Here is a 25,713-nt window from a genome sequence, read left to right as displayed (position 1 = left end):
GTTAAATATGTCAGTAACCATATTTTTGTTCAAAAAAGCAGAAATAAGGTTATTAAAAAGTCAGGGAAAAATCAAAAAATGTCAGGGAGGAGTCAGGGAAAAGTCAGGGAATTTTTTTCTCAATCTTTGTTAGACACCCTGTTAAAGTTATCGTGTTCACAAAAAAGAGGTCCACACATACATACAGACACACACACACACAAATACACACATCCGGACAATTGATCAGGATCTCATATAACATGTTTCTATATAGAGAAAAATTTGTTTTCGCCATTTTGAACATTTTTATAAACGAAAGGACTACAAAGCTTCCTCCACGAGGAAGCAAAATTAATTTTTGCACTTTCATTTAAACTTTTCTGAGATGAAAGATTTCATCAAGAAATATAATCAATAAAAATCGCGTGAAAGAGAAAAGCACAGTCAATATAACACCAATTTACAGTGATATTGCCAATCGAACGAAATATTTTTTTTCGATTAGTAGGTGTTTTTTGAGTAAGAAAAACATATTTTGAATTTTTTTTCTTCGTGTTATTTTGCAGAATCTAAAAAAACACATTTTCGAAGTGTGATGTCACTTAAATTCACCTGTAGGAAAATCAGCTACTCCATGTATAATAAATAATATAACGTTGAAAAGGTAATTAAATTACCTTTGGATCCGTCCATTGTAGAATAAAATCCAATGAAAATTGACAGATTTATAATTGATCAAAGTTCAAATTTCATGCAAATTTTTGATGATTTTTAGATATTTGTCTAATTTCTGCTAATTTTTTCTAATCCAAAAAATAGAAAAAGTTCATGTTTAAAATTTTTTATCGATAGTCTATTTAATTATGAAAATTTTGAATCCAAATAGAGCACAATCGGATGAAAAATAAAAATTCTACTCCATATTTAGTACCTATAATGAACAAAACAATTTTTTCATTTTTAATAATCACTCAAGTGATTTCGATCTAAATCTCTTTTGTATTAGAATATCCATTTCTTTGATAAAAATTTAAATATTTTTGATTATCATGTGACAACGGTCCATAAATTTATTCTACTTTCTAAAAAAATGTTTTATACAATAAATCAATACCAATTTCGTAATTATAGAAATGAAAAAACATTTTCCGGGAGATTTGCAGCAAAAATAAATACTATAAAATAAAGTTAAGCTAAGGTCAAAAACTATCAAAACTTCAAAAACAATTAAGAATGAAAAATTAAGGAAAATTGACAAATACTTTAATTTGCTACCGATCTTGCTTTTAGAAAAACTGCAATAAATCAGTCAATTTTTAAATAAATATATTCAAATAGGGCTCTTCGACGCAGAATTTAGTACGCTTGAATATTACACGAAGAAATTTTTTTTAAAATGTAATGAATGCCGTAAATATCAGTTAAAGTTGAAAAATTGAGGAAACAATTACAATTTCCGAACTATCTTGAAACTTTTCTCTTGTAACAACAAAACTATGTGAGTTAAAAAGTCCTACTTCAAAATGAAAAAAAAACTTTTAAATCGGTACAAAAATAAAAAAGTTTCAAGGTTTTTAGTAATAAATATACGTAAAAACGTTTTTTTGGCTCTAAAATCAAAATTCATGACCGTTAGGGAAATTTATAATATACCATTCTACTTAGTTTTTTGTTACCTACAACCTTCATTAGGTCGAATAAAAAGTTTTTTTCAATTTTTTTTTGTAACACAGTGTTATTTATCATTTATAAAAATATTGTGGATTAGAGTTCATTATATTTCGTCCAAAGACGTTGCGGAATATTTTTTAGAAAAATTTGATACTTTGTAATAATGATTTTTATTATTCGTACAACAGATTTTTGAGCATTATTTCTTGAAATTTAATGTAATCTGGGTGGCAATATGACCGGGAAATTACCAGGAATTTAAAATGTGACCGGGAAATGACCAGAAATTTCATAGTTAAACCGGGAATTTTTCAGATATTCTAAAAATTTATATTGTCTATTATATCTTGTTGCTTTAATTTCTCAGAAAAATGTATTTTTAAAATAAGTATCTAATTATTTTTTTGTAGTGCATTATTAAAATTTATTAGAAGAATTAATATTAAAAAATTAAAAAGTTATGAATTTTTTAGAAACATAGTGATTTTTTGTGTGAAAAAATTTAATTATTTACAAAATTTTGACCGGGAAATGACCGGGAATTTAAAATCATAAAAATTATTGCCACCCTGGTAGTTGACTAAATTTTAATTTTTAATTTGAGTTGCAGGAAAAAAAGCTTATTTTGATAATTGTAGAAATTTAAGATAAGAGCAAAGAAGTAATTTAAATAATATATACAGTAAAACCCCGACTTACGCTACCCCATTTTACGCGAATTCGGAGATACGCGGTTTTTTTATGGCCGCGCGAATTAACTCGTAATTAAATAATAAATAATTTATTATTTTTTTTATGTTGTTTTTATTCATAAAAAATGTAAATAGTTTTATTACTTGATATTTTATTAAACATATTTCTTCTAAATTCTAAATTATTGTATTTATTTTATGCGACACTTAAACCCCGATTTACGTGAATTCGACTTACACGGTCGTCGCTCGGTCCCACCCATCGCGTAAGTCCGGGGTATTACTGTACGTTTGTACATACTGATATATTTATGTTCAAAATAGTCTATTTGTCTATTGAGCTGAAGAACATATAACGTTAATTATTTAACGAATACAAAAACCAGTTTATTAAAGTTTGTTAAAATTTTAATCATAACCAATAGAAAGAGCATAAAAAATTGCCTCAAAATCCATGAGTTTTATTCCAATTTAGATGTCGGAAAGAGATGATAAATCGAAATGTCAAGAATAATTTAATTTATAAAACAGAAAATTTCGAAAATATTTAAATTTGTAATTTGTAATATTATAACAAACTTTATTTTTAATAAAAAATTAGTGTAAATTAATATTGAAGGTTCTTTAACTCAATTTTTCAGCAATATATTAAGATATTTCAGAGAAACTTTAATAAACGTTTAAAAACGCGATCGTTAACGTTTGAAAAAGGTTAAATTAATTTTTATTTTGATTTATCATCTCTTTTCGACATCTAAATTGGAATTAACGTTATGATCTTCAGCTAAATATTTAACTTATATGTATTATTTGATTAGTAGCAAAATTAAACGCGCGCAAGCGCGCCAAATTGAGTATTTAATTGTTTGTTATAAAGAAATTAAAGATTAATGTTATCAATAATAATTTAATTTATTAGAATATTATTACATATTAAATGATAATAATGAAAATTATATGTTTACAGGCCTCGGATTATACGCCTTTTACCGACTTTTTTCAAAAATACGACTTTTATCGACTTATTTTAATAAAATGCGACATTTTTTTTTACATTTGAAAAAAAATGTAAATAAAATACATTTTTTTAGTATAAAATTTATATCTTCTTCAGATCTTCTTCAATTCAATTATTTAACAAATGAACTAAAATGATTCTTCACTAAATTAATTATTTTTAATAATTTTAAAGAAATACATCACAAATTCAATTATATCAAAATTATTTTGCAATTAATATTTTTATGAAATTTAACAATTGTTTATAATTTAAAAAAAAATATCACAATAAAATTGAATTATTTTTTAAAAATTTCAATTCAAAATAAACTAAAATTCAATTATTATCCGAAATTTTAATTCAAAATCAATTAAAAATCCAATAATTATCCAAAATTTTCAATTTAAAATTTAATTATTTACCAAGTTTTCAATTTAAAATGAAATAAAATTCAATTATTTTCTAAAATTTCTATTCAAAATTAATTATCCAAATTTTCAATCAAAAATGAACTTAAATTAAATTATTATCCAAAATTTCAATTAAAATTCAATTATTTCCCAAAATTTTCAATTCAAAATGAACTGAAATTCAATTATTTTCCAAATTTAAAATCAAATAAAATTTCATTATTTTCGAAAATTTGAATACAAAATTAATTGAATTTTCAATAATTTAAATTTAAAAGCATCTAAAATTTAATTATTTCTAAAATTTTCCATCGAAAATTTTTTTGTTAAAATTTAATAATTGAGTAGCTGCCTGCAATAACTCGCCGAGCGCTTGGCCGATCGCTCTAACGCCAGTCAAACGTTCAAAAACGTGAAAAAAATGAAAAATCAAAATTTTGATTTTTGAAAAGTGCAATCTTGTAGGACATAAGATGGCGCATCTTTTTTTCCTTTGAGTTTTTTTTGTAGATCAAAAAATAGAGTTAATATATGCAAAACACTTAAAAATTTTATTTCACAAATTTCATTCAATTTTTAAACATAAATCATAGTATCTTTGACAAATTTCAATGAATCTTATTGAAAATTAATATACATACGTATTTAGGTCCATAGAAGACGACAACATAATCAAAAATATTAAAATCGTCAATTGTTTATTTATAATTAATTGTAAATGAAGACTTGTCAATAATAATGTTTACTTACCTTTGTCGACATAAAGTGTGTGGGGAACTTCAGAGTTGAAGAAACTTCCAGTGAGACATTTGTTTATCATAATGTAAGAAAGTTTTTTGTAAAATATAAAAACAATTTATCAACAACTTTAGAAAATATAGAACGTTTAAGGAAACATGCGCGACGCGCTAGCGAGTCTCCGCGCGGAGAATTGCAAACAAGAGTTGTAGAGGACCGAAAATACAGAAACAAATATTGTCACTACATTCTTAGAAATGTTTTTCAAATAAAATATGTGTTAATTTTATGAAAATGCAAATTAAATTTGAACAACTGTTTTTTTAATATTTACTAAATAATCAATAGTTTTAATATATTTTGGTGCTTGTATGTACTGTTTGTGCAGTTTGCAAATAAGTTTTTTAATAATTAATATTAAGGTATATCTTTATTTTCTGTTTCTTAATTTTTTTAATAAATTAGTGTATTGTTACATATCAACAGTGATAGTATGTTGGCTCCATTTTCAAAACATAATATATCACAACATAACATAACGTCCTTCTTAACTCTTGTGTGCAATTCTCCGCGCGGAGACTCGCTAGCGCGTCGCGCATGTTTTCTTAAACGCTCTATATTTTCTAAAGTTGTTGATAAATTGTTTTTCAATTTTACAAAAAACTTCCTTACATTATGATAAACAAATGTCTCACTGGAAGTTTCTTCAACTCTGAAGTTCCCCACACACTTTATGTCGACAAAGGTAAGTAAACATTATTATTGACAAGTCTTCATTTACAATTAATTATAAATAAACAATTGACGATTTTAATATTTTTGATTATGTTGTCGTCTTCTATGGACCTAAATACGTATGTATATTAATTTTCAATAAGATTCATTGAAATTTGTCAAAGATACTATGATTTATGTTTAAAAATTGAATGAAATTTGTGAAATAAAATTTTTAAGTGTTTTGCATATATTAACTCTATTTTTTGATCTACAAAAAAAACTCAAAGGAAAAAAAAGATGCGCCATCTTATGTCCTACAAGATTGCACTTTTCAAAAATCAAAATTTTGATTTTTCATTTTTTTCACGTTTTTGAACGTTTGACTGGCGTTAGAGCGATCGGCCAAGCGCTCGGCGAGTTATTGCAGGCAGCTACTCAATTTCAATTATAACTCTAAGGAAATTCAGTTATTTTTAACTATTTTAATAATATTCTTTGAAATTTCAACTATCTGAAACCATTTTTCAATTAAAAATGATTTTCAAATTATTGTATTTTGTCCGCATTTTCTAATAAATTTTTAGTGAAATCATCTACAATTTTAATTACAAAACACTTAAAGTTTCAATTAATTTCAAAAATCTCAATTTTAAATCTTTGAAAATTCAATTAAATTTAAAAAATGTTTTCCAAAAATTGTTTGATAAATTATTTTTATTTCTGTAAAATTTAATAATTGTTTGAAAATTAACAATATCTTTGAAATTTAATAATTTAATAATTTTTGTGTCTTTAAGTTGATTCGAGGCCTGTGTTTTTATAATTAATATTTAATAGGTATTCGTTGGCCCCTGGTACCTTAAAAATAATTTTTTTTCAAATTACTATCTTGTACGAAATTTCCTGGCGCATCTTTTTTCTCATCATTTTTTTGTATTTGTATACAACTTTTGAATCAATATACAACTTTAAAAAAAATTTCTTTGGTAAACGTTGTGTACTTCAGCTTCGTGAATTGAATTTTCAAATTTGGAATTTTAAAGAAACTTATTCCGAAATTTGGAAACACAATTATACAACTTTGGCAAAAATGATAAAAAGAATTGTCAAAATTTGACACGTCATAAGATTACTATTCAAAAAAACACGTGAAATCAGAAAAGGCCAACTTCAAGTTAGGACAGAAGGACAGACCAAGCATTTTATTATTACATAATTGCGTAAAAAGATAAGAAATTAGGTGAAGATTAATTTTTAAACTTATCTGTCAATTGGTAATAAATTTATCATTTTTCAATTAGAATTTCTTCGAAAGTCATTAATTTCAAAATATTTACAAACTTTCGAAACAATTCTAATTGAAATATGATAAATTTTTCCATTTATATTGTGCTTACAGTTACGTTCGTTTACCTGAGAGAAATTAAGATTTATATTACCTAACACAAAATTTATACATATTATTTTTTCAAATTAGCGACTGCACCTCCACCTGTACATTTCCAACTTTAAAATACTTTTCGATCTTCTATTGAGATTTTACATTCTCAATTTCAAAAAGTGAAATTTCACTTAATTAAGATTATAATCGCTCTCTTGTTTAATGAGTATAAATGCACATATATATAATCAAATAATTTTTCATTTACTTCGATTGAAATTCCACTAATTATAAGTGTATATTTACTTTTAAACTAGAGAACAATTTATAACTTCTTAATAACTGAATTTGATTAATTTATATTTAGAGTGAGGGATTTCCTCCACACATGTGCAGTGGTATAATTATTTTTAAGGTGTGTGACGGAGTATTAATAAATTTAATACAAATTGTGAAATCAGAACGTAAAAGTGAGTTTTTTAATAATAATTTATTTAATTGTATCTAACATTATTTTTTAAAATACTGTCAAAATTTATTTTTCATAATAAATAATTCCAATTAGCACATAAGCTTGCAACCTTTGTTGCTCATTGTTTTTGTTACTTGTCGCAAGTAACAAAATGTTCTATTGCTGCAAGTATGCTACAAGTTTATGTGCTGATTGGGATAACTAACAAAACCTTTTTCATATTTTTCATTTAATTTTCACTAAAATTAAAGGTGATAATAATATTTTATTTGTTATTATTTATTTTATTAATATAATTTTAAACAATTAAAAATATCAAGCAGCGTAATTAATAAACACTTTAAGGTCAACCTACTGAAAATCGTCTGGGAATGGTTGATCATATATTTTTAATAAATTTAGTTTTAATATATTATACGAAAATCGATGAATTTTTGAGTTCATTAGGGTGAAGTGTCCTAAGAGTACGCACTTAATTTTCTTTTTGGAATTACTTTTAAACATTAAAGTAAAAATTCACAAATAAATGACCATATTATAGTGAAAATAATTATTTTGACCAATTATTTACGAAAAAATAGGGTAATTTTTGTTCACATTTGCAAAAATTGACTTTATTTTGTTAATTTTCGGTGAGCCAGCACAAAAATTTTTTTTTTCATTGCTTCTGTTTTAATGTAAAAAATAATAAAATATTTTTGTTGGTAAAAATTTTTTTTCTTTTCTTTAGGAATGTATCTTTCAAGCAAATAAAAATTTAGCTTTTTCCATATAATATCTTCGGAAAAGAAATTATTATTGAAAACGTGCTTTTTTAAAGAAACTCACATTGGGATCCTCACTTAACTATTATTTTTTTGCATTTAAAATTTTTTTTAAAGTCGCTTTTTTGTCCATAACTTTAAAAAAATGTTAGAACACCTATAAATATTTTCTTTAATTTTAAGACGCATCTTTTGAGCTATTAGCAAACATTCTACTTATATTCTATTCAAAGTTATTGAATTTTTAAATATTAGAAAAAACTGTTTTTTGCCCCTAACTTAAAAAAAGTATGACACCAATAGATTTTTATCTCTATCCTAATATCACTTAATATTTGTACAGTGTTGCTGCAATATTGCAGCCTTTATGCGCAAAGGTCTCGTAATACTAAATAAGTTACCTTAAATTGATCACAAAAAGTCTCTGTGAGGAAGCAAAGTTTTCATGAAATGAATACAAAAAGTTCATACTTCAACTTGGCAGCGGTTTTTATATTACATTAAGGGTACTTTCTGGTTTAGAACTCAAAAAAATCAATTTTTTTGCTTGGAAATGTTCCTTAGTATGATAAAATTTGTCCCAAAACGTTTTTTAAAAAATATGTAAAAAAAAATATGTCTAACATTGGGAGCCAGTCGTTCCAATATTGGTGCAATGATGGCACCCAATATTAGACCACGAATGGTAAAGTCTTGGGATGATCACGCCGTTGCCAATCATTGGTAGCCAATATTGTTCCATCATTGGCTACCAAGGCAAAAAACGAATTCTCAGAAGCTTGGTTATTAATTGGCTACAAAGATTGGGCCATTATTGGAAGCCAATCATTGGTTATCAACAATGGACCAATCTTAGTAGCCAATTATTATTAACCAAGCATTTGAATATTCGTTATATGTCTTGGCAGCTAATGAAAAAACAATATTTGAGACCTAATAATGGTAATATCATCCCAAAATTTAATAAAACGTGGTCCACTATTGGCAGCCAATAGTTCGACAAGAAAAGGATACAAAAATTTAATTCAATTCATTTCACATATGGAGATAATTAAAATATCTCCTGCCACCAAAAAAAGTCAAAGTGTGAAAAAAATTGAATTCTGATTTCAACAACAAAGAAATCTGTTCTTATATAGTGTGAGGGTCATTCATAAAGAATATGTTTAATACAAACCATATATATCAATGCCTCCACTAAAAAAATGGTGCTTATTCCGTTTTTATAATAAAATATAATTCTAAGTGCAAGTTTAGAAATTATTAGTTCTTCTCAGCTTATAATTTTGAATTTTTTTTTTATATTATTAAAATTTAAATATTGTCTTGTATCATTATTATTGTTTTATTAAAAATCTTGTCATAAGATTTATAAGATAGGTTATGAAGTTTATATTTGTTTATCATACATACAAAAATTATGAAATAAATTATTTTTGAATTCATACATCCACAAAACTTGAAGTAAAAATAAGCATAATTTATATTTAGTGCAGTTATTAAAAACTAGTTTTTGAAAAAGCATTAAAAAATTAAGTTAAATTTTATAAAATAAAATTGTCACGTATTAAATTAATTATAATAAATAAATAAAAATTAAATTAGACAGTAAAGTTTAAATAGTTAGGAGCCTGAGTAAAAGAAGTAGTGACTTAAAATTTTAACATTGTGGGTATATGTAAGAACTCACTTATATTTAAATTTTGGTAAAGTTTTCTAAAGTAATTTCTAAGCAAATTGAATTAAGATACATTGTATAGATTAGAGATTAAAAGAGATAGAGAAAAGGTTATTCAAAGCGAAAGACATCTTGTTAATAAGAATAGAGATATAAAGCGATATAAGGATATTGACTGGATATTGAAAGTGATAAAGAAAAGGATATTAAAAGCGAAAGACATCTTGTTGATGAGAATGGAGATAGAAAGCGATAGATGGGTAAAGACTAGATATTGAAAGAGATAGAGAAAAGGATATTAAAAGCGAAAAACATTTTGTTGTTTAGAATGGAGATAGAAAGCGGTAGATGGGTAAAGACTGGATATTGAAAGGGATAGAGAAGGGATTATTAAAAACGAAAAACATCAAGTTGATTAGAATAGAGATAGAAGGCAATAGAAGATTATAGACCAGAGATTAAAAGTTATACAATTTTTCTATCACTTTCTATCTCAGAGATAAAAAGATATAAAAAGAGATCAGTTTTCTATCTCTTTACTTCCAGCAGAATTAATAACCAAACTTTTGAGAATTCGTTTTTTGCCTTGGTAGCCAATGATGGAACAATATTGGCTACCAATGATTGGCAACGGCGTGATCATCCCAAGACTTTACCATTCGTGGTCTAATATTGGGTGCCAATAGTTTTACCAAGAAAAAAAGATTGGCTGCCAACCGTGGACCAATATTGAACCAATCGTACACTGAAAGAAATTTCATAGGAAAAAATAACAAAATGCGTATTACATTTTAATATATTCTTTTAGAATTTAGGGAAAAGTGTACTTTTTATTAAAATTCAATATACTTTATATTAAAGTTCCAACTTAAAATCTTTTTTCAAATATTAATAATTATTGTAGAAAGAACGTAAAAAGATTACCAATATTTGAAAATATTATATTAAATTTCTATAGAAGAACTATAAACTTTGAAAAACTCATAGAGTTGTTGCATTATATGGAATGTAGCGTTCTAATATTTGTAAAACTTTATACGAAAAATTCAGAATGTCGGAAGAAAAGGGAAAAAAAGCGGAAACTGTCGGACGTTTCCGTTAATTCTCGGGAGGAAGAGGAGTGAGACTAGGAACAACACATTCACACTTACGATACAGGTTAATACACATACTAATGAACACGCACGTTCATTTCGCTTATACATAGACATTACACGATCGCAACGAAACCTACACTTACAATTCTATACGCATAACGATAAATTTCGCTGGGGGTCGGCATATATCGTTTTCTTATATACTAACTACTGAATATTTTTACCACTTGCGAGAAAGAAGTTTACTTATAATAACTTAATAATAAAAAATAGTTTACTAGTGCCAATGGTGTAATTTTATAGAGGTTACGCTGGGTTCATTTTTATTATTAATTGTTTATATAGATTTTTCTTTTTTTTCAGATTAAAAATTATGATGGTTATAAAAATTTTTATTGCAAATAAAAATTAAATAATTGTAAAGATGACATCAAAAAATAAAAATTAATAAAAATAATAATAAATTTAATAATTAATAATAAATTTATTATTATTAAATAACTTTAATAAAACATTTTTTATAAATTGAAAATAAATTAGATACGTTCTGCTGGTTAACAACACTTTTGAAAATCGGATCAAGTCGTAGAAGTTCGAGTAGGACACGAAGCCGCAAACAGACAGAACTTCGGTTAAATTCGTAGTCTCTCGGGAAAATCCGTGACTTTTAATATAAAGTTTTACAAAATGTGAAATAAGTATACGGATATATGTTATTTTTCTTACTATTTTGTGAAATTATTTATTATAATATTTCGTATTCTGTGAATTCATAAAGAAAATACTAATTTTTAAAATAAATATACTAATTCTTATTTCTTAAAATAATATTTACTCTTAAAATCATTATATATTTTCATAAAAACTGTAATAGTAATCAACATAGGTGCACTTTTTCCCTAAATTGTAACATTTATATTAAACTCTAATATGAGTTTAATACTTAGTAGTATGAATTTTCTTTCAGTGTAAGCATTGTCAAATTTCCCATTGGGTGGTGCACGGCTTTTCTCGAAATAAAAAAAACTTTATTTTTATTCAAAAATGATGGGTTTAAGCAAAAAAAATTATGTCCTGAATTAAAACATGATAAGCCTTTTATTTCGACTAATTCGACTGGACTATATGAAATTATTTCATTAAAAAAAAATAAACAGGAATATTCATGACTACATTTCTCTACTAATACAAACACGTTGGTCGTACTATTCATAGTTTTCATATACTTGTTCATATCGTAGTTTCATGATCACATGTGTCATTAAATTCTTTAATTACACAATTTGTGGCATAAAGTTTCAGTTTTAACATTTTGCAAAGTCTCAGTCACATATGGTTGCACCTAAGACTTTTACGTTTTTGGGTAATAAACATTTTTATTTCCATATAATGTACACATATATGAGTCAATTTACGTGTAATGTCCCAACCTTAAAACTCAATTTCTTGAAACATAAAATTAAAGTTTTAACAAATTGTTCGCTTATCTGGTAGCTATTAAATACTGAAAAAAGGTTGATTGAATTAAGTAATTGGATTTACTTGATATACTTTTTGAATTAAGCCGATATTTTCTTATTCGAAGAAATTTATTTTCATGTCAAAAGTAATTTTGAGCATCGGTCAAAATTCTTGAAACAAGAAAATATGGGTTTCGTTTACTATTTCAAACAAATTGTTTTACTTTTGCCAAGTCCCAAAATGTATTGAATCAACATCAAGAATATTATTGTTAAGTAATGTACGTGGTGTATTTTTGTTTCTTGAATCAATTCATTTTTTGGTTTCCTTTAAAACATCAGAGTGGTCCTGTTCACTTTTGAAACCTCTGCCACTTCTAAACTTCTCAGTAGATTTATTAAATTTTTTTTTAATATTCTGTAAACCTTGAAAAATAAGTGTCCATATTTTAAGTATCTTACTAAAAACTTTAAATATAAAAAGAATAATATTTCAAAAAACGAAAAAATATGTTTTGTAAAAAATTGTTATTATTTTAATTTTTAATACTTTTAGCCAGAATTTTAGTTTTGCCTTCTCGAATAGTCGAATAATAAGATAAAATTTAGTGCTTATATAATTATTACTATTATAATATAGTAATTACAGTTTTCTGAACGGGGAAAATTTCTACCGTGTTATTATGATTCCCGGTCATATTATTATAGAACCTGGAACTATTATTCATGGATTATAATAATATTACGTGCTACTCGGGTGAGATTCTATAGTTAAAATTAAATTGAATATTTTTATCAAAATCGATACTTTTAATTTTAAAATAAATTATTGCAAACCAAAGCTGAGATTTTTTCTTATTTGTCCACCAATTTACAGAATACAATTATTTTTGTTTTAGAGATATTTTTAAATAAATTTAATAAATTTTAGTTTTTTTTAAAAAGTAAAAAGTTTCTTTTGGATTATATTACCACCAGATAAGATAACAAATTCTTAAAGTTTCACTTTGTTTCGAAACATTGAGTTTTCAAATTGGAACATTATATTTAAAATGGCTCATATATTATATTACAGTTTTACTTGCAAAAATAATAAAAACTTTATTAAAAAACAATTGTATATTTTTAGTAACACAACTGACGTTAGTTTCCATAGTGTTAACAATTGGATTTTCTTTTGACCCTACAATGGAATTTGATAAAATTGCAAGTGTATATGATGAAGTATGTTTGTCGTCTCGTAAATTTTCTACCATTTTACACAAGGTAAATAAATTTATCGTTTATTATAATAAATAATTGAAAAAGTACATTTTTCTTCATCTTAAATTAGACTCTAACTTCAGAGACGAAGGAAAATGTCATTAATTCACCATTTGGTTTGCACATTATTTTATCTTTGCTGTCGTATGGAGCCAAAAATGAAACAGCAGACGCTTTAAAATCGAGACTTTATCATCCAAAAACAAATTTAGAAAATGGATTTAAAGGTCTTAAATCTCTATTTAGTGTAAGTTATCATTCTCTATCTTTGTGCTACTTAAAATTTCAAACAAAATGTCTTTAATACTAAACTACATTTTTTTATATCATTTTTCAAAATTTGTTTGCCAATTTTGCAGGAAGTAAAAGATGTAGACTTAAATGTCGCAAACACAATTTATGTTCAAGATGATTTACACTTAAATCATGAATTTGTAACTCTAAGTGCTGAGATATTTGGAGCTGGCGTTATACAAGTTGATTTTAAACAACCTTTAAATGCTGTAAAACAAATCAATTCGTGGATCGTTGAAAAAACTAAAAACAAGATAAAAGACGTGTTAACAATAGGTAGTTACAATTTAATAAGAAAATAACAGTAAAATTATGCAAAAATTTCTTAATAAAAATATAACACTTTTTTATACAGGTGATATAAACGACGAAACTCGCCTTTTTATGATAAATGCTGTGTATTTTAAAAGTTCATGGAAAAATAAATTTGATCTTAAATTGACTACGCAGCAGGATTTTTATAAAGAGAACAACAAAGTTAAACAAGTATATATGATGTTTAAAAGTGCACATTTCTCCCACGGGGTTTTGGAAGATTTGAATGCAAAATTTATAGAAATTCCTTACCAGGTAAAAAATATAAAAATTATGTAATTATAAAAAATAATACTGTTTAGGTATTTATTATAATGACAAGGTTGTTGTTTGTTTTACCCTCAATGTAAATATTTTTAATTTCTTTCATTTTTGGCTTGAGGGTCCAAAAAAAGAAGAACAATTGATTTTTGGTTAATTCAAACGTTTCGGTATCGTATGTGTGCCTTCAGCAGTGAAATTTATTATCTGTAATCAGTTCCAATGTACTTTATAATATTGTTTTACATTCAAGAGAACATTTTGTTGATAATATAATAATTTTATCGATCTTATAAAATTACAAAATAATGAAATTAGAAGCATAATACCATTCTACAGTTTTATTAAGATTCTATTAATAAAACTACTCAAGAAGAACAATTATAAAATAATTTTTAATAAGTTTAAAATAATTCTATTTTTTTTGTATTTTGTTGTGTCAAGTAAGACGTAGTGTTTTATATATCCAAAGAGTATTGTTAATCTTACAATGATACATACAAATTTATATTTATGAGAATATGTTAAGTTACAATTAATCCGATTAATTCAAGTGAGGTTGACACCATAATGTCTCTCACAAAGCAACACAAATTTTTCCAGAAAGTTGAGTAAAAATACTCATTTTTAACGTAAAAAAGCATATTTTTACGAATTTTTGTCTAATAGATGAAATGAAATATTTTATTCAAACAGTATATCACGTAGTGTCAGTCATGTCTTCTAATTCCTTGATAACTTTTCCACGGTGTAAATCATTACTCTTACAATATTTTGTTTTATATGTTTAATCATTTATATGGTTTCCTGCCCTTGTTAATTGCTTAACAACATCGCGTTAAATTCACGAAAGTATAATCTAATAACATTACTTTTATTATGAGAATCGGGACTGACGCTGACACGATTTCCCGAACTTCTTCATGGGAGTGACTCAGGTTTATCGGTACCTCTACTTGTGGATTAATACTGGATGTGGAGATCGAATGATTATCATTTGACTCCGGACGCTTACATGAATTTTCATCCACCCTATGATCGATTGGACCTCGATCACTGGACTTTGTTAATAAATCATTCGACGTTTCATTTGTCAACGTCGAATCTGAACTACATTTCTTCTCTAGACGTTGCTCTCAATGACTCAAATGTCTTCAGTAAGCCTTCTCTCCATACTTACGAATCATTTGTTCTTGATGCACTCTACGCTTCTGGGACAATCCTTGAGAACAACTCCTTTTCAACCACAATTGAGGCACCCAATCGAACAACCGTTCGCGAGCTCGGGCCGGACGCTCGGAAGCCAGTCAGCGTACGAAAATGTCAATAAAATTGAAATTCAAAATTTTAATTTTTTAAATATATGGGCAAATCTAAAAAACAGGTAACTTTCGTGTGACTTGGGCTTATTTTTAATGGTACACATTATATTAACCCAGTTGCTTGTGAATTACATATATTTACTGATACTTGAATGATACGAAACAGTTTTTAAGTGATTTAGTAAATAACTTAAATGTTATATGAATGTAAATGCCAGAAAACAACAAAAAATTAAAAATTTGTGTGTGACTTATCAGATATGTAAAATGAAATGTAGAATAACTTTTGAAGCACTCCATATAAATATTTGAAATTTTACATGCTATTTGTATTTATAATAACATTTCAATTATACTATGTAAGTAAATTGTGCAGTCAAAAATATCAAAATGATAAGGAATCGAAAAGATGTGACTTTACTTTCCATTATTTTGAAAAGTTTCAGCTTTTCGCTTGTAGTTTTTGAAGCACTTATTTAAAAAACATTTCGAAGTATGCATTGAATTCTTCAAATAATTACGAATAAATCGGTACATTAACAAAAGTTGTGCTTTTAAAATAAACTTACATTTAAAGGTAAAATAATCTGCTACATACAGCGTAAACCTTTTTCCAACGACACTTTAATTAAAGGCACACTTACAAAATAAGTCAAAACCGCCTAAATCTTTTTGTAATTATCATTTTACTTATTTTTACATATATATGTAAAATGCTTCAAAAAAATCTTTATTAGAAATGTATAAAAACGTGATTTACTGCATCGTGTGATTTTTCACATATGCAATTTGAAGTTTACGCAAGGTTATTTTTTAAAAATTAGTCAAATTCTATGTTTTTTTTTTAATAACGATGTTCAGACGAGTTGTCTATTGTAACCTGTTCACAAACGTCAAAAATCAAGAAAACACAATGTCTGCAGGTAATTTAATACTCTTTTTATATTTTTACAAAAATAGAGCTTTTCTAGAATAGTATTTACTTACTAAAATTTTTTAAAAAGAATCAAAATACACTTGAAGAAAATAGAGACAAAAAGAAGAATACGGGTGCAATAACTCGTAAGCATGGTTATAACACAAGGTAAAAAATTTGAGGTTAATTTTTATAAATGTTTGTTTATGTTTTTAGTTCATAATTTGTTAATAAATAATAATAATAATAATATAAATCAAATTTTGATGATTTTTTTATTTAATATAAGCAGTTTGTGATATCTCTTGATATCTCGAAATATATAGCCGTGACGTAACAAATGCAGAAGTTTATTTTCGGTCTAACTTTTGAAGCACTTTATGAAAATGAATTACATTTATATTTTCTGATTTATTGAACGATTATGAGTAAAATGATATAAAAACCACATGTGTGCTTACAAATTTAAAAATTTTACTTTTTTTTGTCGAAGTGTGCATGTTTTTTAGATTTGCCCATATTACCTTATAGAAAATTAAAATGCGCATCTTTTTTTCCTTTAACTTTTTTTGCATCTTTTTTTCTTAATAAGAAATTTTCCATCTTTTTCCGTTTTCGAAATATAAGAGAAAAACTGGTTTTTAAAAAAAGAAAATTCTCATTGTTTTTTTGACTTCAACTCGTGACAGCTTAGACAATTTTACGAATTTCTTAATGAAACAAAAACGAAAATACGTGTTATTATATTCTACGAGTGACTAAAAAAAGAAAAAAGTTGTTTTGATTAAAAATAAAAAAGTTATTAATTTTTTAATGAGACATTGCAAAATTCATGAACTGCAATTTTCACCCTGTAAGGAATTTTCGTAAATTTTCACCAGCAACAAACTTCCAGTGAGAAAGTTGTTCATTAAGGTCCAAAGAAGTTTTCTGGAAAGTTACAATGCAATTGAACAATTAATAACAAAATGGTGAATGTTTAAACTTTAAAGTTGCGCGAGCGGCTGAACGTTTGGCGTGCGTTTGCTACGTAATAACTTAATTTCTTATTAAGAAAAAAGATGCAAAAAAAAGTTAAAGGAAAAAAAGATGCGGCTTTTAATTTTTTATAAGGTAATATATTTAAAAAATTAAAATTTTTAATTTCAATTTTATTGACATTTTCGTACGCTGACTGGCTTCCGAGCGTCCGGCCCGAGCTCGCGACCGGTTGTTCGATTGGGTGCCTCAATTGACACAAAATACACCCCATGGTTATGGACAACGTCTAGCATTATGGTCCTTCCTCTAGAAATTATGACCCTTGCCTGGAGGAGGATCAACTATCACATCAGTTTTGAGGCCGTTGATTGTTTTGGCACTGACTCAGGTTCCAGAGAACTCGACACAACACAATCCCAGGACTGGATAGGATTCTTATTTCTATATTCCTTTGCTCGACCCAATTTATCTATCAAATTCTTCAGGACTAACTCTGAATTCGATTTCTCGTCGGTCGCTTCCTCTAATCTGTTCACAGCTTAACGACTTTTCCGCTCTTCCATACTCTCGTTCGCTCGTCGTTCCACATTCGATGACTCTGACTTATCTTCCTTAGGCTTAAGAGAATGCTTCTTCGATTTAGATCTCTTCGGTGAAGGCGCTCACTTAACAATTGCTCTTAAACTTGTCGATGGACCTAAAACTTCAACCGTGACTTCCTGGACATTGACGTGTGACAGCTAAGGGACTTCTGAAATCGATGCCAACTCGATGTTAGGGACAACGGACATTACATTTTTTTGCTCTCTCCGAGCTCTTACTTTGTCTAACATTCTGATAGCCTACTCATGAACTTGACCAAATTCGTCAAGTCTCTGGACCTACAACAACGGCGGCAGAAATTCGGTCGATTTCCGACGGGACGGCGAGACTAGTCCGAAACTTCCTCACTGACGGGCTATGCTCCCCTTTCTCACCTTCTTTTCAGATAATTGCACCTTCAAAGGATCATGATGCACACCGTGAACCGTAGACTTGACTCTACTGGACCTGAACGCTGAAAGATGAAATGGCATCGACCAATCTGAAAACAATAATCATGTGTAACAAGAAAATTTTGGATTGCCTACCTCGAGAGGAAATGTAGCCTTTAAGATGCGTAATATGAACTTTCGAAACTCAATGATTACCGTCCTCTTTTAACAAATAAGTAATATCCGACCGTTTTTCACCAATTTCGTATGGGCCCTCATATTTCGACGCTAATTTACAAGATAACTTCTGGGCTGCACTTGATAATTTATGAATCAACCGCCAGACTATATCATCAACACTAAAAGACGCTTCTTTTCTACCACGATTATGATACTTAGTTTGTTTCTCTCGCTGTGTATCTATAAATCGGGCAACAAGATGACGCAGTACATTCAACTGCTTTATTCTATCAATCCGTAATTTAGGATCAACACGCTGAACGCAAACTCTTCACTTGTTGTGGCTGACGTCCATAATTTAGAAACGCCAAAAACACTTTTGTTTATGACCTAATAACAGTGTTGACTGCATGTTGGAACTCATGAATGTGTTTATCCCAATCTCTATAATTCGCACCAATAAAAGTCGATATCATTATCTTGAAAACACGATTCGTTCTTTCCACAAGGTTTGTCTGGGGGTGGTAGGGTGCGGTTGGCAGGTGTCGGAAACCACACTCTTCAAGAATATTTTTCAGGAACATATTGTTAAATTTTTGCCTATTGTCGGTAAACAAGAATTTCGGAGTGTCCCACCTGAACAACACTAACTCTTCAAAGATTGGCGCGATTGCTTTTCCGTCTGCATTTCGAAGAGGTTTCAATTCGATCCAATGAGAGAACAATTCTTAACACACGACCAAATACTTGTTCTGAATCTTGCTTGGCGGAAACCACCAGCACCGGCGCGGATAGTTCCCGTATTATCATTCTTGACCGGGCCGGTACTGGACCACCGGAAATGCCGGTATAAAAACGGTATTGAATGTTGGTACCGGGCTGGTTGTTTTTTTAGTAACCGGCTATGTACCCCAGTCGTCCGGACAAATGCGACTGCTCATAATTTTAAAATCGTCCTGTAGACGCAGTACATTGTAAGATTAGTAGATATAAAATTTTTACGAAGAAAAACATTTGTAAAGCGAATTTATTCTAAAAGAGAAGAGTATAATTAAATAAATAAAAAAAATTTAACATTACAGAATGAAGATTTTGCAATGCAAATAATTTTACCAAATGAGGTTGATGGTTTGCAGTCAATAGAGGAAAATTTCCACTGGGATCAAATATTGAATGCTCATCTGCGCAAATCTGAAGTGGAATTGTATTTACCAAAATTTAAATTAGAAATGAAAATAACTCTCCAAGAAACATTAAAAAAGGTAAGTTCATAATGCAAAAGTTAATTTTTTTATTAAAATGACACATGATTTAAAACAATTAAAAAAATATAAAAACTAATTATTTTTAATATTAAAGTCTCTTAAATGTTTCAAAGCATTTTGTATAATTTATCAATAATTTTCTCAAGGATCAATATTTTTTCAATATTTCAATATTTTTTTCATGATAATTGGCTTGACACAATAACCATTCATGTTTTTTACATTATTTTTTACCCAAAGAATAACATATTTTTTGGCACCCTCTTGAATGTAGTTTTTTACTTTTTGGCTCATTATTAAACATTTTTAACGAATAAACGGGAGTGAAGGGTGAAATTTTAACTCATCGAAATTAATGTTTCCTGATTGTAGTGAACAAATGAAAAATAGAAACAAATATTAATACTTTTATTTCTAAACACAAAAAATAACTTCATATATAATAACATTTCACAAATATTAAAAATATTACATTTTATAAATTTCATCATTATAAAAAATCGACATGAACATTATATTATGAGGTTGCCACGTGGAAAGATTCTTAGGAAATTCCCAGGAGCACTTTCCTAGGAATCTTTCCATATGGGGTATAAACATTTTCAGAATGTAAATCTTATCCCAATGGGTTTCGAATTCTTCTATTTCAAGGTAAATATGTCTGCAGTGAAAAATATTTTTTACCTTTCCAAAAAGAGGACCATTTTCCAAAATTATTCTACTTACAATCACTGTTACCGAGAAAATTTAATTGACAAGTATTTCGATTTTTTTTAAAGTTATACAGCCCACACACTGTTCACCGGAAAGGTGTTTTATAAAAATTGCCAGGTATCTCCGATTTTCATTTTGTAAATGGTAGTTCGAGGTGCCCGGAAGTCAGTCCAAATGTTTTTAAAATCGAAAACAAATGCCCCACCCCTCAAAACAGCAAAAAACCAAAAAAAAAATTTTTAAATCAAATATTACGTCAAGAGAAAATAGCTTATACCTACTTATTTATTGATTGGTACCTCTGATTTCTTTTTCTAATTGGTTCTTCAGGATAGTAAGAAGTTAATGTAATAGTTTTTGGAATACCAATGAGTTTTCAACGATTAAGAATTCATTTATGCAGTATTCCTACTTGCTTACTAATGTTTTTTACTCCTGACATAATTTAGAATAATGTATGAAAAAATTTGACAATTTTACAACCTAATCTTTAAGGTCTTAGATTTAATTTGAGCCTCCTCGCTGCTGGGTTGTAGAAAAACATGCTCGAAAATTTTTTAACATCCCAGATAGCACAACAATTTGCCACAATTTTTCAGCAAGTTGGCAATGCCAAATTGCAAGTTTGCATTGCCAACTTGCTGCGAAACTGTGGTAAATATCGATATGTCCACCCTTTTTAAACTTTGCAGTGCAAACTTGCTGCAAAATCGCTGCAAAAAAGCTGAATGAGTTTTCCGCAGAATTTCAAAAACAATTTGCTGAAAAATGACACGTAAAATTTTCTGAAATTTGAAAATGCAATTTTTTGGAAAATAAAATTTTTAAGTTTCCTTGAAAGTTTTTTTTAATTTCTTTACTATAAAGATAATTAAATCGTAGGAAAAGAAGGGAGTAAAAAGAAAACAATTTTTTTAGAAATAACGCTATTTGCCACAGTCTTGCATCAAGTTGGCAATGCTATGATAATCAAGTCGTATGAGATTCGCTATATTTTGCCTGTAATCTACACGCCCAAATACATATGTTTACCAAATTTCAGCCCACTAGATACATTCGTTTGGTCGCTAGGGGAGGGAGTACATGCCTTGCTTCACTAGTCTCATTAATAGGGTTCTCCCTGTTGAAAATTCCGACCTCGTTTACGACGTCGTATTCTAAGTAGTTTGCGACGTAGTAAACGACGTCGTAAATGAAAGCGGAATTTGGGATAGCAAATGACTTCGTTTACTACGTCGTTTACTTAATACTTAATAATTCGTTAATTACTTATTTTTAACGAAAATTTGACAAAAAAAAATTTGTGGCCAAAAAAAATATTATGATAAAGAAAATAATTTTTTTGTTAAATTTTCGTACCAATGAAATTACTTCGACATGATGTTTTATTATTATTATTATTATTATGAATGAAACTCTATAATTGATTTTACATATAGTACGCATAAACGAAAGAAAAATTAATCAATATAAATATCATTTTAGTTTTTGATAAAAATAATTAATGAAAAATTTATTTCCAATTTTTAATTTTATTACTTTTTAATTATTAGTTCAAATTCCTTTTACCTTTATTTAAGTTTTTTGTGGTTATGTAGGTTTAAATTTTTTTTTATCTACTATCGGATCAAATATTAACGTCCACGTCAAACTTACCTTATATTTAGAAATAAAATGAAATTTAACTTATAATTATTTACACTTCTTACACTTATAACAATTCGAAACTTTGAATCCCTTTTAATATGTGTACATAATATTATTAAATAATACTACTGCGCATGAGCAGTACCAAAATTCGAACACGAAACTGTTGCTTCGAGTGGTTAAGACCACTCGTTGTATTTCACTCGAATCGTTTCGTCTACGAACGCCTAGTGAACAGTTCGAGAATACAATTTTCGACAAAGTTATTCGAAAGTCTTCGATTCGTGCACGGAACTCATTTCGAGAATAGCACCCCAGGGAGGGTGAACATCATAACTGTTTCTCGCAGTTGAGGTGCCATTAGATTGGTATATAAGCAGTGATCGAAAATTTTTTTCTTGTCGAAATTTTTTTCTGCCCGATGTCTCTCCTATTTTTTGGATTTGAGACAAATTCTTTTTTGGAAGAAATGATTTCCCTAATACTTTGATGACCATTTTTTTATTTTAATGTAATTATTAAAAATAAAATAATAATAACTATTAAAAAATAATAAAATGATGGTTGCCATTAATACGCCTATGGTATTTTTCCCATTGGGTACTTACTAAATTACTAAATAAATAATATCAAAATAATTATTGCAACATCGTATACGACGTCGTAAACGAGGTCGGAATTTTCAACAGGGTCTCCCTTCGGGTACGGAACCCTAAAAAAGACCGAACTTGAACAAAAAGTCAAAAGAATTTTTGATTCTCAAAAAGGGTCAAATTTTGAATTTTTTTGAAAAAAATTTTGCACTATTCGAAAGAGCAGGAAGGAACCTTTCGAAAACATATAGGTCAAATTTTTTTTCTTTCTGTTTAAAAGTTTCAAGTCTTCAAAAATTCACTGCTTAAATTTTTCAAAAAAATTCAACCCTCTCCCTCTTCGAAGGTTTTTTAAAAAAACATAACAATACTTCGCGTTTAAAGTACTCACCCCTAATGCTGAACTATGTGCAAGTTACAGCCCGATGCGATCGTTCACTTTTTCACTTAGTACGCTACAGGAATTTTACCCCAAAAATCAATATATATAAATCACTGTATTTTTGTTTCACGCAAAAACATATTTCTTTAATTTTTACTGGTCTATACTGTCTTTTCTCGGGGGGAGGGGGCATGAGTTTTTAATTCCAAAAAATATTACAATAACTTCTTAGTGTCCTGAAGAACCATTTAAAAAAATCAGAGGTAAGTAGTAGGGCTATACCAGTTCTAAAACACAGGTAATGTAGGAATCTACCTTACCGACATATGGTAACTCTACTTTACCCTTGGTCGATGTTAACGACCGATGTCGTGAAATGGCGCTGTTGCTCGCGGGAATTTTTGAAATTTGTAACCCTCTTGGTTACCCACCACCCCCTAATTTGCATATATCTTTTTTTAAATATTGCCACCCACTTTCCACCCTCTTGGCCACCCACCACCCCCTAATTTGCATATGTGTTTCCTATGTATTAACATATACGGTCCCAAAAATTTAAAAATCATAATTAGAACCTCGAGGTTCGGAGTGGGTGGTGCACAGTTGATGACTCAAAAGTGAAAGGTGCGCGGCACCGGGCCCGTTGGTAGTCCATGCGTCAAGTGGGGATGGAGTTCAGTGGTGGGATGTTGTGAATGGTGGGGACTACATGTACCTCAGTCGATTCCCGTGGCAAGGAAAGTCATTCTGTTCCAGCTTCCAGAATTAGCAGCATCAGACCTCCGACACTAGCCATATATCTACAGCAATCCTCTTCAGAGGTCTCATTCCGGTATAAAACTTTATTAAAGAAACAGTACCAAGAGCATCAGTGTAAGTTATTCTTATTTTTATATTCATATGTATAAATTATATGCAATTAATCATAATCCTTTTTTTCTGTTTTAGATTCAAGAATACCAAGTCAATCTTCCCACGAAAGACAAACATTCATTTGCATTGCCAAATTTTATAGCAGCATCGTAAGTTTACTCAAATTATATATCTTTGCATACATTTCCCTTAATATTCATCAAATTGATTGTAATTCTATTTCTGTTTCAGATATACTAAAAGTAGCAGAGTGAAGCTTCGCAACATCATCTTTGGCAGACATTTTTAAAAGCATTTGTCATCGAGCACTACCCCCCACCTCACCCTTTCACCTCCACTTCTTCCTTTCCAACTTATTCCAGATTCTTTTGATATGTTTTTCAGATTTTTAGGTTATTTTTAACGTTTTTTTAGCATTCTTTTTAGCGTTCTTTTCAGTGTTATCTTCAGCGTTCTTTTCAGATTTTTTCAGCTTTTTCCTCATTTAATCCTTTTCAGAATTTAAAAAAATGGCTAACCGTAGAAATATCGAAACATCTAAACCATACACCTCTATTGATAGTTTCAATGAGATTTTTGAAGCCTAAGACAATTTCATTAATGCTGCCAATATAGAATATAAAGTTACCCTAAAAAGAACATTTTTATAGTACATTGAATGATTCAAATATATAAGATCAAGAATATTTACATGCTCAGCAAGTATGGTCAGAATTCAATTCTAAATTCTTAGTGATTATGTTTATTTATATATGAAAACTGACATCTTGCTGCTTGCTGATGTATTTGAAAATTTCCGTGAACAATGCTTAAAAGCATACGAGTTAGATCCTGCACACACATTGTATATTTAGACGCTGTATGGTTTGGCCATGGTACAGTCTCTTGCCTATGGTGATTTCAAGTGGGTTTTAAAATTTGACTATAGCTTTAATTTTAACGTTGCAGATGATGCAACTGTAGGTTATATTTTGAAGTTGATTTAGATTATCCTACAAAGCTACATAATATGTATAATGATTTTCCATTTTGTCCTGAACACTTGAAACCACCAGGGTCAAAACAAGAAAAGCTTCTACACACCCCTCCTCAAGCGCCGTAAAGTTATACAAAAATGGATCCAACTTTGTACAACGAAAATTTGTAGGATTGGGTTTATATTTTCCAAATTTTCAAACCGTGAAATTGCCCCAGCTCCTATATTCAAATAAAACGAATTTTTGTAATTATCCCAAAGAAAAATCTTGAAAAAACCGATTTTTTACGTTTGGACGCAAAAAATGTTAGCAAATATCTATTATTTGCAAACTTTTCTAGTTTATAAACGCTGTACAAGGTTCTACTTACCCAGTAAAAAAAAGAATTTGGAGTAAGCGATAAGAATTGGTGGTAACTTAAGCTGAATTCGGTTTGGCGAAAAAACGGAATTGGAACGTTACGGTGAATTATTTTTTTCTTACCGTGAATTCTTTACTCTTAAACATGTAAATTGACGTTTGTTTATTCGAGTTTGCATTATAAATGAATAAAATAAATGCTTCGAAGTCTAAAAAAGCCGATTTGGAATAAGAAATATATAATTTAAAAAAAATAGATGAATGCGAAGTGTGACAGATTCACCGACGATTTTATCAAGTGAGTAGTGTTCACATGATAAATTTACCATATGAG

At 28.4% G+C, this 25,713-nt stretch overlaps 1 protein-coding gene across 6 annotated transcripts in view; it reads left to right on the top strand.

Annotated features, from left to right (window-relative positions):
* The window catches only part of LOC127281069 (antichymotrypsin-2-like), a 66,938-nt gene that overhangs the window by 2,114 nt on the left and 39,111 nt on the right, over positions 1 to 25,713 (top strand). For 3 of the 6 annotated variants that reach the window (XM_051304559.1, XM_051304560.1, XM_051304558.1), the window contains exons 2-7: positions 11,899 to 11,965; positions 13,192 to 13,328; positions 13,396 to 13,572; positions 13,685 to 13,895; positions 13,975 to 14,189; positions 19,651 to 19,830. In XM_051304559.1, the coding sequence (XP_051160516.1) occupies positions 11,935 to 11,965; positions 13,192 to 13,328; positions 13,396 to 13,572; positions 13,685 to 13,895; positions 13,975 to 14,189; positions 19,651 to 19,830 (951 nt within the window). In that variant the 5' untranslated portion in view covers positions 11,899 to 11,934. Of the gene's footprint in view, positions 1 to 6,942; positions 7,062 to 11,898; positions 11,966 to 13,191; positions 13,329 to 13,395; positions 13,573 to 13,684; positions 13,896 to 13,974; positions 14,190 to 19,650; positions 19,831 to 25,713 lie in introns of those variants that run through there. The other 3 variants (XM_051304561.1, XM_051304557.1, XM_051304562.1) reach the window with 3 other exon arrangements.

This window comes from Leptopilina boulardi, unplaced genomic scaffold (genome assembly GCF_019393585.1).
Source record: "Leptopilina boulardi isolate dan_hultmark-lab unplaced genomic scaffold, ZJU_Lbou_2.1 LbouV2_262, whole genome shotgun sequence".
NCBI classification, from domain to species: domain Eukaryota; kingdom Metazoa; phylum Arthropoda; class Insecta; order Hymenoptera; family Figitidae; genus Leptopilina; species Leptopilina boulardi.
The sequence above is the reverse complement of the archived record's forward strand: the minus strand, read 5'-3'. Positions and strand labels throughout refer to the sequence as shown.